Source organism: Myxocyprinus asiaticus, chromosome 7 (genome assembly GCF_019703515.2).
Source record: "Myxocyprinus asiaticus isolate MX2 ecotype Aquarium Trade chromosome 7, UBuf_Myxa_2, whole genome shotgun sequence".
NCBI classification, from domain to species: domain Eukaryota; kingdom Metazoa; phylum Chordata; class Actinopteri; order Cypriniformes; family Catostomidae; genus Myxocyprinus; species Myxocyprinus asiaticus.
In genome coordinates, this window is record NC_059350.1 from 6,492,681 (window position 1) to 6,507,482 (window position 14,802).

Genomic DNA, 14,802 nt, shown 5'->3' on the forward strand with positions numbered 1-14,802 from the left:
GGTTACTTGAGCCTGCTTTAATGTATTGGGAAAATTTACTGTTGTGAGAGATGTGTTGATAATGTGTGTGAGTGCGGGTAAGACTGATGGAGAGGCAGCTTGTATAAGATGTGAGGGATAGGGTCAAGTGGACAGGTGGTAGGATGGTTAGAAAGCAGCACTTTGGAGACCTCAGTCTTGGAGAGAGGGGAGAAAGAGAAGAACAGAGGATGGGATGTTGGAAGAGAGTGGCTGTGGGTGTTAGGTGTAGAGAACTGGCTGCTGATGCTCGCAACTTTGTCAGTAAAAAACGTGGCAAAGTCATCAGCATTCAGAGTAGTGGTAGAATGTAGTGGAGGAGGATAGAGAAGAGATGAGAAAGCTGAAAATAGTTTATGTGAATTTGAAGTGCTACTGATCTTATTCTGGTATTAATCAATTTTAGCACTAGAAACACTGGTGGAATCAGAGGAAAGAAGTGATTGTTCAGGTCCGCAGTGTCTTTTGACTTGTGCCACTTTCTCTCCACAGCCCTCAGCTCGGTGTGTTGTCGAAGTGTCTCTGACAGCCAGGGGTTGGAGGGTGTGGCACGTGTTGGCCTAGAGGTTAGAGGGCAGACACTATCAAGACAAGAATTTAATGTTGAGCAAAGAGCATTTGTAGCTTCATTTAAATCAAGTGATGATAAATGGTTAGTGGAGGGAAGGGATGCAGAGACTATGTAAGAGAAGCGAGTGGGTGAGAGAGAGCGAAGGATGTGGTGGAAGGAGACCTTTGGTGGAGTGAGAGGTAAAGAAGAAAGGAGAGTGAGAGAAAACTGGATGAAGAAATACGTAGAGGAGTAACAAGGGGATTAGTGTTCATACAATTACGTGTAAGGATGAGATCTAGCAGTTTCTCTGCTCTGTGAGTTGCAGGGGTGTCCACTCTTGTAAGGTCAAATGAGGTCAGAAGAGCTAGAAAGTCAGCCGCTTGAGGTTTGTCCAGGTGGATGTTAAAGTCCCCAAGGACCACCAGCAGAGTGCATTCCTCAGGAAATGAGGACAGCAATACATCTAGCTCATCAGTAAAGCTTCCTAGCTGACCTGGGGTCGATAGATGACCAAAAAGAGAATTTTCGCAGGATTAGTGGCAGTAATGGCATGATATTCAAAAGTTGTTTTATTGCAGAGAGATGAGAGCGGAGTGAATTTCCATGAGTTGGAAATGAGCAAATCAGTTCCCCCACCCAGACCAGTTAGACGAGGGGTGTCTGTGAAAGTGAAGTCAGTAGAGAGAGCTGAGGGAGTTGCAGTGCTTTTTGTGCAGATCCAGGTCTCAGTCAGAGCCAAAACATTGAGTTTTGACTGACTGGCAAAGGTCCGAATGAAGTCAGCTTTGTTGATAAAACATAATCATGCCTGCTGCCCCCTGACGTAATCGGTTCCTGCATAGAGACCATCAAGCCTTTGGGGCTGGTGCGGAACCATGTCGGTGGAAAAGGGCTATGAGGCTACTCATGCAACAAGCCGTCACTTGTGCCTCAGGAAAAGGTAAACACATTTGAAAAAATGCGACAACAAAAAAAACTCAGTGGAATGGGGTCGATTCTACTGAGAAATAGAATCGCCCCCCCATTTCATCAATATTAACCCCTTCCAATTCTCCAACACTTGAGACAGGGGAATATTCATAAATACCTCCTGATGTTTACTTTCAATACATTTAATCAAACAGTTCCAAGACAAACAAGAATTCCATCTAGGTTTTCTTGTAAAGGAAAGTAGCAGATTATAATGAATAATTTTACATAAACTATGGAAAGCAGGCTCTTTTGAGAGTCTTTTGTATTGTGCATAATATGTGATAAAGGTGTTGGAGAGGGTGCGAAGTGCTTTTACAGAATTCAATGTGACTGATTCACAAACATCATTTGAAGTCATGTTTAATTTATTGAGGGGGAGTGCTGCTTTCTCTCTCTTTTAACAAACAAATCCAGAGAGAGTCAAGTGGCAAAGCACTGATCTTTAAGACATTAGTGAAACAAAAATCACTCTATTAGTTTTGATGAAGCCACGTTTAAAAAGCTATATATATAAAAATAAAAAAATACAATACAAAAACAAATACACTGATTGCACAATTAGATTGAACCATGATTCAGTCAACATTGTGTCTGCACGATTGAGAGATCCATGCTTTTGGAACAAAGAGATACAATTAAAAGAAAAATTTCCAAATCCAAACCACAACTGTCCAAAACTTCAGATATATCTATTGCAAGACTATCTTGTAGGTTCCCCGACCAGCATATTGTTCTTGGGTGAGCAGCCCTCTGGAACCATGGTCATCACCCTTACAGAATACCCCTGAGTTTCGGCTGCCCAGCTGCGGTCCAAGTCCACAAGTCCCATACAGCGCTTACCTGGCGATTGGAGGAAAAAGATTAGGATTTTAGAAGAGTTATGAAAATTCAAAACTTCTCTTAAGAATATTTTATAAGCTTTAAATTACTTCTCAGTTTTAATATGACTGATATTGAAGTTTTAACAGCAGGCCAGAAAACTATGCTGCAAATATAACTACAAAACCAACCCAGTCTCATGACAAGTCGTAATATTAGTACAAGATGGCAGATCAAATTTGTTCACGGATGTTTCCTTTCTTAAAATAAAGTACTGGATAAGAGGCTAGCCAATATTTGATGCCTGTATTGTATTGATTTGAAATTCTGTTTCTTCGTTGGTTGGTCTCAATGGAACTAAATATTGTACGATATTTTACGATTTCGCCATCTCAAATGAATTATTACAAGTTGCAAAAAACACACAATTAATACTGTTACAAACCCTTTCACATTTTCAGATCTGGAACGTGAAAGTTAACTATAGTTGGGTTCATGGGAGACCATAGCAAATATTATTTTTGCATTACGATGTGCTCCAACAGCAAAAGAAAAAAAAAATCACTACATTGCCATGAGTTTCCAAAAGAGAGAGAGAAAAAAAAGAGCAGTGGGTTTCGGCAGTCATAAGAGAGGAAGATGCCAAATGAATGGTCACTCCCTTAAGAGACCCCATTGTAGAAGTGGTGACTAGTTTCTCTTAATGTCAGGGTAATATAACAAACTGCAGTGATATAAATGTACATTAAATAATTAAAAAAAATTGCTATATTATGGCGGAAATGTATCATCACGCTCCATGAAAAGGGTCCATTGTTGTTGGGCCCGATACTGTACTAATATCAGCGGATTGGAACTATTTCAAAATTAACAATATATATGACATAAATTCATTGTCAATATATTTACAAGTTTTGAGAGTAGACAACAGTGCCATAAAGCACAAAGATTCTAAGAAGAGCAAACACACTGTCTATGTTTACATGGACACCAGAAAGCTGTTTAAGGCTCAAAATTGGTGTATGCGTTTACATGAGCTGTGTTAGCGGCTATCTCTTTACTCCCAGTTAGCAGCTTACTCCACAGCAATGTAATTTCCCCACAATGCTTCACTTTAATTTCAGATATTCACAGAGAGCAAGTTGTTGCTGTGTTTGTTTCCTTAACTTTCTATCGTGACCTGTATCGGAAATGTGCTTCAATAGTGGGGTTTCCCTCTTACATAAAACTCCGGGATTCACCCAATGTACAAGCGCATATACGCGAACGTGAGGGACAGTCGATATTTTACATTGGTGAGTATAAATGGATATAGTTTATAGTGTATGTGCTTTTCCCACTGTACTCCCAGAAATGTTTAATTTTTTCCGCTGTGTTGACTTGTTGTTGGGCTCCATCCATTGACGTTAGTTATCCGTTCTATTCACGCATATGCGCACTCCTCAAAAAATGCTTAGAATGCCACTTATGTGTTTCCATAACCACATTAAGCTGCATTCTCTGGGAGAAACATGGGTGTGTTAAACCGCTTTCTCTTAATTTCTTAAACAGCATAAGAAACTGTCGTTCTCGTTTACATGACGTTTCAGAACGCCTCTTTCTGCAAAAACCCTGAAATAAACTGTTTTCTTAAGTGCATGTAAACGTGGTCATTGAGTGCACTTTCTTAGAATGTTGTCTCTTACAAGGAAAGATTGTTTAATTCGAGAAAAACATTTTTTTCCAGATTGTTCAAAAGAAGAAAAAGATTTTTGTGAACTTTCCAACGCTACTTAAGAAATTATTTACGCGATTTATTGCAGACTTAATCTGTATTTTTTAATAGTTTTTCTGAGCAGCTCAGTTATCTTTCATTTAATTTCCAAACTCAACTTTGAACTTAACTTTCACAAAACTTCAATTGAACTTACATTTCACAAAAGTTTTTCCTAAAGCGAATTTACAAACGACCATTATAACAGATCCTTCTATAAAGAAGGTCAATTATATCGCTTAAAGGATAAAAGGCAAAACATAAAAGCAGTGCCTTTCAAAAAAATAATAAAGGAATTTAAATCAAATGCAATCATCTTTTTGTGCCATAATTAACAGCTTATCCAAAATCAAAGTTATCTGCATGTATGAAAAGCCTTTGTATCAGTCTCGGGTTTGAATGTCACTGCAGAGAAATTGGTGCTGGTTAGCATGTGTTTTGTGTAGAGGCTGCGAGGCTGTCATCTCGCCAGCTATAAAAGATGGTCAGTGGAAGGAGAGTTGACAGCAGTGTCAAGATTTATGCAAGAGTGCGATGAAACTATGTGGCTGAAAGTGTGGAATGAGAAGTTTGAAAGAGAGGGCCCAGAGAGGGGTGATGTGAGAAGATGTGTTTTATCTTGTTTTTATTGTTTCAGTGATTTTACCACTGTGGACTGTTAGAGATTTGCCATTAATACTAAAAGTGTAAGTAAAGTGTATTTGTAACTTGTGAATACTGGATATAGACCAATTCGCAAATTAATCAAACAGACTGACCCATCACTGACCCAAAAGAATGATTCTCTCACAAATTGGACATCACCATGGCTTACTTGCAAATTTTAGGGGCCGTTCATACCAAATGTGTTATTCCATCCATCTGCGCTGTTTTTCTATGTAAATATGCACTAGATGGATGACTAAGACCGTTGTGCCGTGTCTCGCTGTTTTTTCAGTGTCTCGTGCAGGATGATGCCATCAGGTGAAAAAGCATCTGGAGACACCTGCATTCTGTTTAATTTGTTGCGCTGTACCTGCATATTTTTGAGCACAAGGATGCACTCGTTCTGAACGGCCCCTTGTTCTACACAACAGCGATATCAAGCTTAGGAGATATTGTTTAGAGTAGAGGAAAACTTGAAAAATGTACATCCACAATAGTAATATCTTACTTTTTTTCATGACTTTTAAGATTTTATCAATTTCCATGACTTTTCCAGACCTGGAAATCACCATATTAAAATTCCCTGATATTTCCAGGTTTTCCATATTCATGGTTACCCTGAAAATTAGATGGAATATTTACAGAAGAAAATGTGAGTGGTGCTTGCCTCTGCAAAACTCAATGATACATTACAAAACACAATGCTATGGTGTTCTGGTTGGTTTCCAGAAGGTTGCTAAGGTGTTATTGGTGTTTGCTATAGTAGTATTGGTGCTTGCTAAGTAATAATAGCGATGGCTGCCATTACAAACACCAATAAAAATGTGGGCCATATGGAAAACCCTGTCTACATGAGGCACATGTTCTTCTCTATTAAACGTAATTTCCACTCCTAAAGCAAAATTGCCACAATAATTCCTTGAACACCTGCTTAAAACCAAACAGCTTACCTATTGATCGTCGTTCCGTGGGTAAACTGACAGCCGTCTGGTCTGCAAACCTGCACAGTATCATGTGTTCCTGAGGAGAGCAGTACAACATATGTTAACATAATGAACACACTCACAAACACACACAAATATATCTGCTAAACATCAAGTGTGTGGCTCAGCTTGCGTAAACTGCAGAAGAACATCAATATATCCGATCTTTAAAGTACTGTTGCACCAACAAACCATTTATCAACAGTTGTAACCAGCCAACAGAGCTGCATGCAGTTCATTCTATATCAATCAATGCACTGGAGACTCTAATTGCATTTTTTGGAAAGAAGAACTGCAAAACAACTTCCTCTGCTGTGCTTCACCAATGATGACTTCAAGCGACTATTATTCTAACTAACTGAGTAAAGCAAGTGCTGAATGGAAGGGAATGTTACTGTGCTGCCAGATTGATTCCTCATATCAAGTATAATCCTCCAGGCTAATAGGGGTGATCAATGTCATTACTCAGTATAATGTGTCCAAAACATGCTTTAACACAGTAAAGCATCTCTACAGCATGTTTAGAATTGGTAACAATGGGTAGTTCACAATAACATCATTATGGTGAGAAATAATGCATTGATAATTTACATTTATGCATTTGGCAGATGCTTTTATCCAAAGTGACTTACAGTACCCTTATTACAGGGACAATCCCCCTGGAGAAACCTGGAGTTAAGTGTCTTACTCAAGGACATAATGGTGATGGCTGTGGGGATTGAACCAACAACCTTTTGCTTACCAGTTCAGTGCTTTAGTCCACTGCGCCACCACCACTCCACCACTCTCTGTACATAAAGTCGTGATAATGACGACTTTATGTACAGAAATAAAACAACAGCAACAACTTTTTGAACAAATTAACCTCAAATCAAATTCTAGCAATTAATATGGATTTATCAGTTGGGAATTTCAATGCATCTATTTTTATTTAACAACTCAAATCAAATTAAACGAATCAGTCGACATCCTGGGAATTCAGAAATGTAAATGGATATAAACTTTGCATTTTAAACTAGATTTCAACATTTTCTACAAACTCTTTTGACATTTTAAGGATACACATGAGTTTTGTTGTAATCAGCCGGATTTTATAAAAGAATAAATCAATGAATTAAATATATCACATTTTTATTTGTATAAAATTTGTACTTAATATATTCAGTGGCAAGTAAAAGTATGTGAACCCTTTGGAAATTCCTTGTTTTCTGAATGAATTAGTCTTAAAATGTGATCTCATCTTCATCAAATTCACAAGTATAGACAAACACAATGTGATTAAGCTAACAACACACAAACAATTATAATTTTTCATGTCTTTTTTGAACACATCCCATTAATCACCAAACTTCTACTGAGCTTAAGCTGGTGCAAAGCCACACTGACATTATCCTTTAGGATATCTTGATAAACTTGGGAATTAATTTCCCCCTCGATGATGCTCCTTCCACCGTATTTCACCATTGGGATGATGTTTTCAGTTGGTATATGGTGCCCTTTTTATGCTATACATAGTGCTGCATGTTCTTCCAAACAATTCAACCTTAGTTTCATCAGTCCACAAAACATTTTCCCAGTAGCATTGTGGAGTGTCAAGCTTGTCTTTAGCAAACTTCAGGCACGCAGATTTTTTATTTTTTTTTGGAAAGCAACGGCTTCCTTCGTGGTGTCCTGCCATGGACACTATGCCTGTTTAATGCTTTCCGTATAGTAGACTCATGAATAGAGATGTTAACCAGTTCCAATGATTCCTTCAAGTCTTTAGCTGTCACCCTAGGGTTCGTTTTTACCTCACTGAGCATTCTGCGGTGTGCCCTTTGAGTCATCTTGGCTGGATGGCCACTTCTAGGGAGAGTAGCCACAGTACTAAATCGTCTCCATTTATAGACAATTTGTATAACTGTGGACAGATGAATATCTAAGTTCTTTGAGATAACTTTGTAACCTTTCCAGCTTCATGCAAAGCAACAATTCTTGAATGTAGGTCTTCTGAAATCTCTTTTTTGTGAGGCATGGTCCACGTAAGCAGATGCTAGCGAATAGCACACTCAAAATGTTTGAGTGCTTTATGTCAAAGTTGCTCTAACCCATACCTCCAATCTCGTTTCATTAAATGGATGCCAGGTTTGCCAACTCCTGACTCAAATTAGCTTTTGTTGACATCATTAGCCTAGGGGTTCACATACTTTTTCCCAACCTACACTGTGAATGTTTGAATTATGTATTCAATATGTACAAGAACAATACAATAATTTGTGTTTTAATAGTTAAAACAGATTGTGTTTGTTCATTATTGTAACTTAGATGAAGTTCAAACCAGATTTTAAGGCACATTTATATAAATGCAGGTAATTCCAAAGGGTTCACATACTTTTTAGTTAGGATCAGTTACTGAATTGCATTTATGCCTCTAAAAAGTCCTTTTAAAAGAATTACTGTATATTAAATTTATGTTTGAATTTGTTCTGTCTGCTCTATCGAAATCTGAAATGACCTCATTATTTTGGCAACAGGCTGCTGAGGGTAGTAAATACTGTACAATAAAAATTGCATTTCTAATTTGTAAATAATTCTTCCTCAAAAGTTCTAAAACTAAAAGTACTCAACTAAAACCGAAATCCTTGAGAGGAGTCGGAATCAGAACCAGAATCCTTAAATTCCCATCTGTAGGCTTGAATCTCTCATTAAATGTAAGTTTATGGTATTTTTTCGCCCATTTTGTTATCTGGTAGTAAAAAAAAGTAAGTCTGATCGCTTAGAAAAGTAACAGTTCTCCTCAACAAGCCATGCAATTTGAGGTATCATTCATGTCCCTAGCACAAACAGTGTAAGACAAGTTATTTGCCAAACACTTCTAATTAAATGTCTACTTGGCCTAGATCCATGCCCAGGGGAAAATAATATTTTAGAGTCTAAGTGGGTCCTTTGTGGGTCCTAATGCCCCAGTATAGTGATGGGAACACTATACTGTAAAAAGGCACCGTCCTTCGGATGAGATGTTAAACTGAGGTCCTGACCCTCTGTGGTCATTAAAAATCCTAGAGCACTTCTAGTAAAGAGTAGGGGTGCAACCCCGGTGTCCTGACTAAATTCCCCCCACTGGCCCTTCTCAATCATGGCCTCCTAATAATCCCCATCCACTAATTGGCTCTATAACTCTACTCTCTCCTCTCCACCAATAGATGATGTGTGGTGAGCGTACTGGCGCACTATGGCTGCCGTCGCATTATCCAGGTGGATGTTGCACACTGGTGGTGGAGGAGAGTCCCCTGTTCACTGTGTAAAGCACTTTGAGTGTAGAGTCAGAAAAGCGCTATACAAATGTAACGTTCATTCATAAGCACAATATGAGTAGAAGATCTAGTTACTGAGAGACTCCTGATGACAGTGTGAAATGACTGATTAACCTCAGCCTTTACTCACAATTCTCCCTTCATTACAACACTCACTGTTCCGTCAGCACCTACAGTAGAGGTAACACTGGGAAAAATGCAATGTGCAATTAGAAGGGGCACTTAATTCCAAGGAATACTCTATTTCTGAAAAAGAATAAACAGAACTGAATGAGCTGCATAAGGAAAGATCTTTGAGATCTTCAGGATCTGTGGTATCTTCCTGGTTTTGAGATCACAGAACTGATGTCAGACAAAGATTTTCGATCTTATTTTAAACTGCCCCCTATAAATATAACCAGAAGTGGACTTGAACAAACATTGCGCTTCATAAATGAGGCATACAAAATATTTTACGTTTCTATGATGCCATAAAAGAAAGTTAAGTTCCTATGAAGCCATAAGAGAATGTTTTAAGTTTTTAGGATTCCGTAAGGGAATCTTTTAAGTTCCTATGATGCCATAAGATAGTTGTTTAGTTCCTGATGCCATAGGGGAAGCTATGAAAAGTAACTATTATGCCACAAGAGTTTTCTTAAACTTTTATGATACCATAGCAGAACCTTTGTAAGTCCCTATGATGCATAATGGAACATTTTAAAGTTCCTTTAATGCCATAAAAGACTGTTTTAAGTACTATGATGCAATAAGAATGCATTTTAAGTTATATTTTTGAGTAACATTCCCTTATCAAAATTAACCTTGGTTATACTACAGTAATATTCTGGTAATGGTTACAATATTACAATAGCAAAAACATGGTTACTACAATATATGGATCCTACTGTATTATTGTAGTAAAACCATGGTTAAATGTATAAAAGCCATGGTTCATGAAAAATAAAAACCATTTACGACATTCAAGGTTACTACAATATTACTATAGTAAAACCATGGTTTCCATCAAAAACCAAGGTCACTACAGACATAGGTACTACCATATTACTGTAGTAAAACCATGGTTACTATATGGATACTTGGGTATTAAACCATGGTTAATTGTATCAAACCATGGTTTCCACACAAAAAAAACAAAACACATTACAGTCATTTTACTACAATCATGGTTACTACAATATTACTATAGTAAAATGGTTAATTTTCGTAAGTGTTAATCAAATTGAGGGAAAACATTACATTGAACATAAATTATTACTTATATACTAATAAACTAGAAAACACGCTATTTTATAAAACTGAATCGAAATATAGCAATAAACAGCAGTAAAACTCTAAACATTTAGCTTCAAAGCGTGGGGCTCGGATGAATTATTAAATAATTTATGTAAACTAGATTATTCACACCAACCGAAAGAACCGACCGACTAAAATGTATCTGAGTTCACAGTGCTAAATATAAGGGAATCATTTGTAACCAGTTCATTTACATGAACTGCACGAAAGAACCGATTCACTTAAGTGATTTGGTTTTCCTAAAGCTACATGAGAGATAGGTGGACAGTTCAGGTGAGCGTGTTTGATTACTACCTCTCATTGCTGCATTAGCATTACAATGTGACAAATGTAGCATTTTGTGACGCTACCGCACTACTCATTGCATCACTAATTTAGGTAACTCAACACTGGTATGATATGTAGAACCAATTCACTAAGAAACATATAATGTATAACATCACAGATTTCAAGGAACCTATAATGCAGCCAACTCTATAGTCCACCCAACAGTGTGAAAAAAATGGTCTTAATGAGAACCAGAAACATCAATAATGATCTATAACTCTGCATAAAACTGAATGGCATCTATGCTAATATTATTCTATTTGTTTCCACGTCTCAACCTGGGGATTATATCCCGAGGTTACCAGAGCCGGCCAGATCCATCTCCGTTCCTGCTTGGTGTCGGACTCTGCTGCGTGTCTTTGAGCGATGATGACAAACTACAGCCGGTGCTAGCTAGATATCACTTCAGTCTTTTACGATGGCCTTCAGAGGATAAACTGATGCCAACTTCATCCATAAGACAAGCGATACTTCATATGCCATTGCCTGAACCTTGGACTTAGGATGGACCCCACCAAACCTCACCAAAATGACCTGCCGGTTGAACTGTGATGCACCTCATTGATCTCTGCCTGCATCACCTTTGTCTATTGATGGACTACACTCTTGAAATGGAATACATAGACTATCAATTAATTGCCAACAAAAGCCTTCATCAGCCAACTAACAAGGACAATGCATCTATGTGAACTTCTGCAGTTAATCCAGGATGGACTTCAAAGACATTAGTCATTAATCTTACAGTTCATAAAAAATAAAAATCTTTGTTTAAACACTGGCCCTTAACACTTACTTAGTTTACAAATTTTAAACCACGACTTGCACTGCACATAAATAACTAGTATTAGCATTATATTTATATGCTGTTTAGTCATACGGGAACTGGATCCCACAGTGAGCCTGGATTCTCCCAAGGTAATTTTTGTCCATTAACCAGCATCTTATGGAGTTTTGTGTTCCTTGCCACAGTCACCTTCGGCTTGCTCACAGGGGTTCTAAATACAATTATTTAATTTTATACACAATTTACAATCATATTTATTCAAACTACAGAATGATGACTCTAAGTCTTCATAGCTATTACAGTAAAAAATTTTGTTAATGCATGATTTTCTGTAAAGCTGCTTTGAAACGATATGTGTTGTGAAAAGTGCTATACAAATAAAAATGACTTGACTTGACTTGTGTATGTGATAATCAAAAGAGCTATTGCGAAGGCTGAAAGGCTTACCTTATAGCTCAATGTCTCCGCAAACCTCGTACTGTGGAGAGAAACGGAGGGGGTGACTTTAACGAGCACACATGCACACTGAGGCACAAATGACATGACACATAAGTGAAAGTAAAAGTTCAAGAAAAGGACAGTCTATTTGGATCAAAGAACACATTGAAAAAGTAAAAAATGATACTCTATACAAAATCATACAAAATATTTTTGTTGCTGAAATAAGTCGTGTAAATACAGTGGGATGTTTCTTCAAACACTTCAAAGCTCTTCAAATTTTGGCGATTATGTGTGTGGTAGGTAATGTTTAGTACATTAACTGTCTGTCATCATGTTGCCCTTCCTGTGGAACTGTTAAATGCCACAACTGACAAATCACAGATGAGCTGCTGTCAAGGCAACACGGTGAACACAACCATGAAAAATTGTTTCCTGCATTTGCTGCTCTTGCCATCATGCTGTTCATGGCCTACGGCAAAATTCCTGCCTGATATTAATTGAAAGTTAACACCAGATTTTAAGATCCCTTGCAGTGATAGCTCTTGATTGGGCAAAGTGAGGACTGTTCATAAGCGATTCTCACCGTCATGAAGTTTTCAGCCTTTTTTGCTCATTTTAAAGCTTTTTTTACTTTTAATGCAGGACTGAAGAGGCTCAGGTGTGCTACTGTTGATATAGGACATTATATTCCGAGAGTGTTCATTTGCAGAGAAAGACGTAATGGCGAATGTTTATTGTCTTTATCCAGTAGGGTAATTGTCACTATTTTCATTTGTCCTCATGCATCTTTCATTCTTGTCAGTATCTTTTCAGAGTTTCCATTATGCATGTACTGTATGTTTATAGAGCCTTGAGTTTGTTATCATGGATTGCTATAGATTCACACTGTTTAGCATACTTTGGAATTAGGGGACCAAAAATAGAACAACAGTCAGACAGAGAGAGGAGGAGAAATGGATATAGTTTCTACCTCTTGGGAAAGTTGAACTTGAGTGTGTTTTGAATGAATCCATAGCAGCATGGACTAACCACAAACCCAGCCCTCGCCTGCAGGCAGCGATCCAATACCATGTCAGTTGCAACTCCACATGCATGCAGGGCCACCTGAAGAAGACATAAGACAAAACCCATTGTTTTACTTCGAAAGGGGTTATGTAACCAAATGGTTAAAGATCTGGTTTGGTATCCAAATGGTTGCAGTTTGCAACAAGAGCCCATCCATGAACTATCATCATTGTGCTCTAGTGCAAATTCTGGGGGATTGCCCCTGAATAAGTGTGCAGTAGATCAGTTTGGATAAAGGTGAGATAAATGACAAAATGGTTTAGGGTCGATGAAATTCATTAAGGGGCGAATTCACTAAAAAGTTGCTCAACTTTTGCACGTGGTGTTTCAGCACCAAATCCTGTGACATATTCATTAACCACACACAATCTAGTTTAAGCAGGTGCAATCACCACCGTAATAGTGCTGTATCTTGAGTATTTAACCCTTTAAGCTTGTATGGGCCTGCGAGAAAAACAAAATCAAAATATTAATAATTACAGTCTTAACCAACACAAAATGAAGAATAACACGAAGCACAATGTGCACACAGCATCTGGCTATCTGGCATCTTGCTATCTGGCTACAAAAATGTTAGCTTTCCTAGATCAGATGACATCATCGGAAATACTGTAGCATCACTGAACGTTAAACCAATCGGACTGTGTTCAGATTGGTCCAATCAGTGGTGATAGTCCTCCATATTTGGGCAGAGACTCATGTGATCAGTCACTCTAATTACATATGGCCACCAGGAGATGGGGCCAAGTACATGACGCAGACTCGATGAATCTAATGGCACAGAATGAAAATCATTCTGTGAAATCTCATTACTAAAATCATGTCTGCACGCTATGTAAACCTTTAGTCATTGTTGTGTTTGCATGTGTAATTAGTTATTATGTTTTATTTGATTGGAGAGGCTTTTGGACACTTGGAGACATTTTTGGACACTGGGATAAATTATTTTTGTAATGCTATTAATTTTGAATGCTTTTTGTATCAACACAAAATTTTACTCAATTGCAGGTGACAGGTTTTTCGGAGATAACTTATTTACACTCTGAGATATATAATCTCAACCAGAAAAATAAGAAAAAAAAGATTTTTTTGTGATTTTTCAGAAGTTTCTTAGGCTGAGAGTCTCAAAATGTATCATAATCTATATCATTAAAAAAATGTTTTTAAGTTTTATTTAAAATGACACCAAACACTTGACCTTCCTTATGTTTTTTGTTGAGTTATAAGGCTTTAATTTTGGGTATGCCACTGAAACAGGAAATCTTTAAAAACACCCTCAGAGGTTATTTTACATTTATTTTACTTTTAAAAGATTTTTCCTTTTAATTATCTCAGACATCCTTAATTGTCACTGACCCTAAAATATTGTGAGGTAATTTACCTAAAGCATAGTGAAACACAATGCTTGAGTAAACATTTGCATACAAGGCTATTTCAGTGTTCAGAGTGCCATATAAGTAAATGCACATGTCACAACAATTATAAACCAGACTTAACTCTTCAAACTGCTTACCACCTAAGCAGTTTTACCCACCTTGCTTTATCTGGCATCATGTTTTCATTGATCTGTTTGTGGCAAATGCACAGAGCGAGAGTCAGTCATACCCCGCTGGTGTGAAACTGCATGACAGCAGACACCACTCTGCCTATTAGCAGCAAAGTGGATCAAACAGCTTGATGGAGGGTAAAGAAAAGCTTTAGATGTCCTCACAGAAATCTGTGCAAGATCAAGCATTCAGCTTTACTCGTGTCTTAACTGGACCGATGGCTATACCCATCATCATTTGGGTGGGAAACTCGCAAAATAATGTGAACTGTGCTCTTGGAGAGTGTGTGTGGACTGTCAAACAAATCCG

The 14,802-nt window shown here is 37.7% G+C and overlaps 1 protein-coding gene across 2 annotated transcripts in view; it reads right to left on the reverse strand.

The window, feature by feature from the left end:
- Positions 1–1,890: 1,890 nt before the first annotated feature.
- gstcd (glutathione S-transferase, C-terminal domain containing) overlaps positions 1,891–14,802 on the reverse strand; it is a 77,605-nt gene continuing 64,693 nt past the window's right edge. For both annotated transcript variants that reach the window (XM_051703269.1, XM_051703268.1), the window contains exons 9-12: positions 12,852–12,985; positions 11,888–11,918; positions 5,711–5,780; positions 1,891–2,383 (exon numbers count right to left, since the gene is read on the reverse strand). In XM_051703269.1, coding sequence (XP_051559229.1) covers positions 2,244–2,383; positions 5,711–5,780; positions 11,888–11,918; positions 12,852–12,985 — 375 coding nt within the window. In that variant the 3' untranslated portion in view covers positions 1,891–2,243. The remainder of the gene's footprint in view (positions 2,384–5,710; positions 5,781–11,887; positions 11,919–12,851; positions 12,986–14,802) is intronic.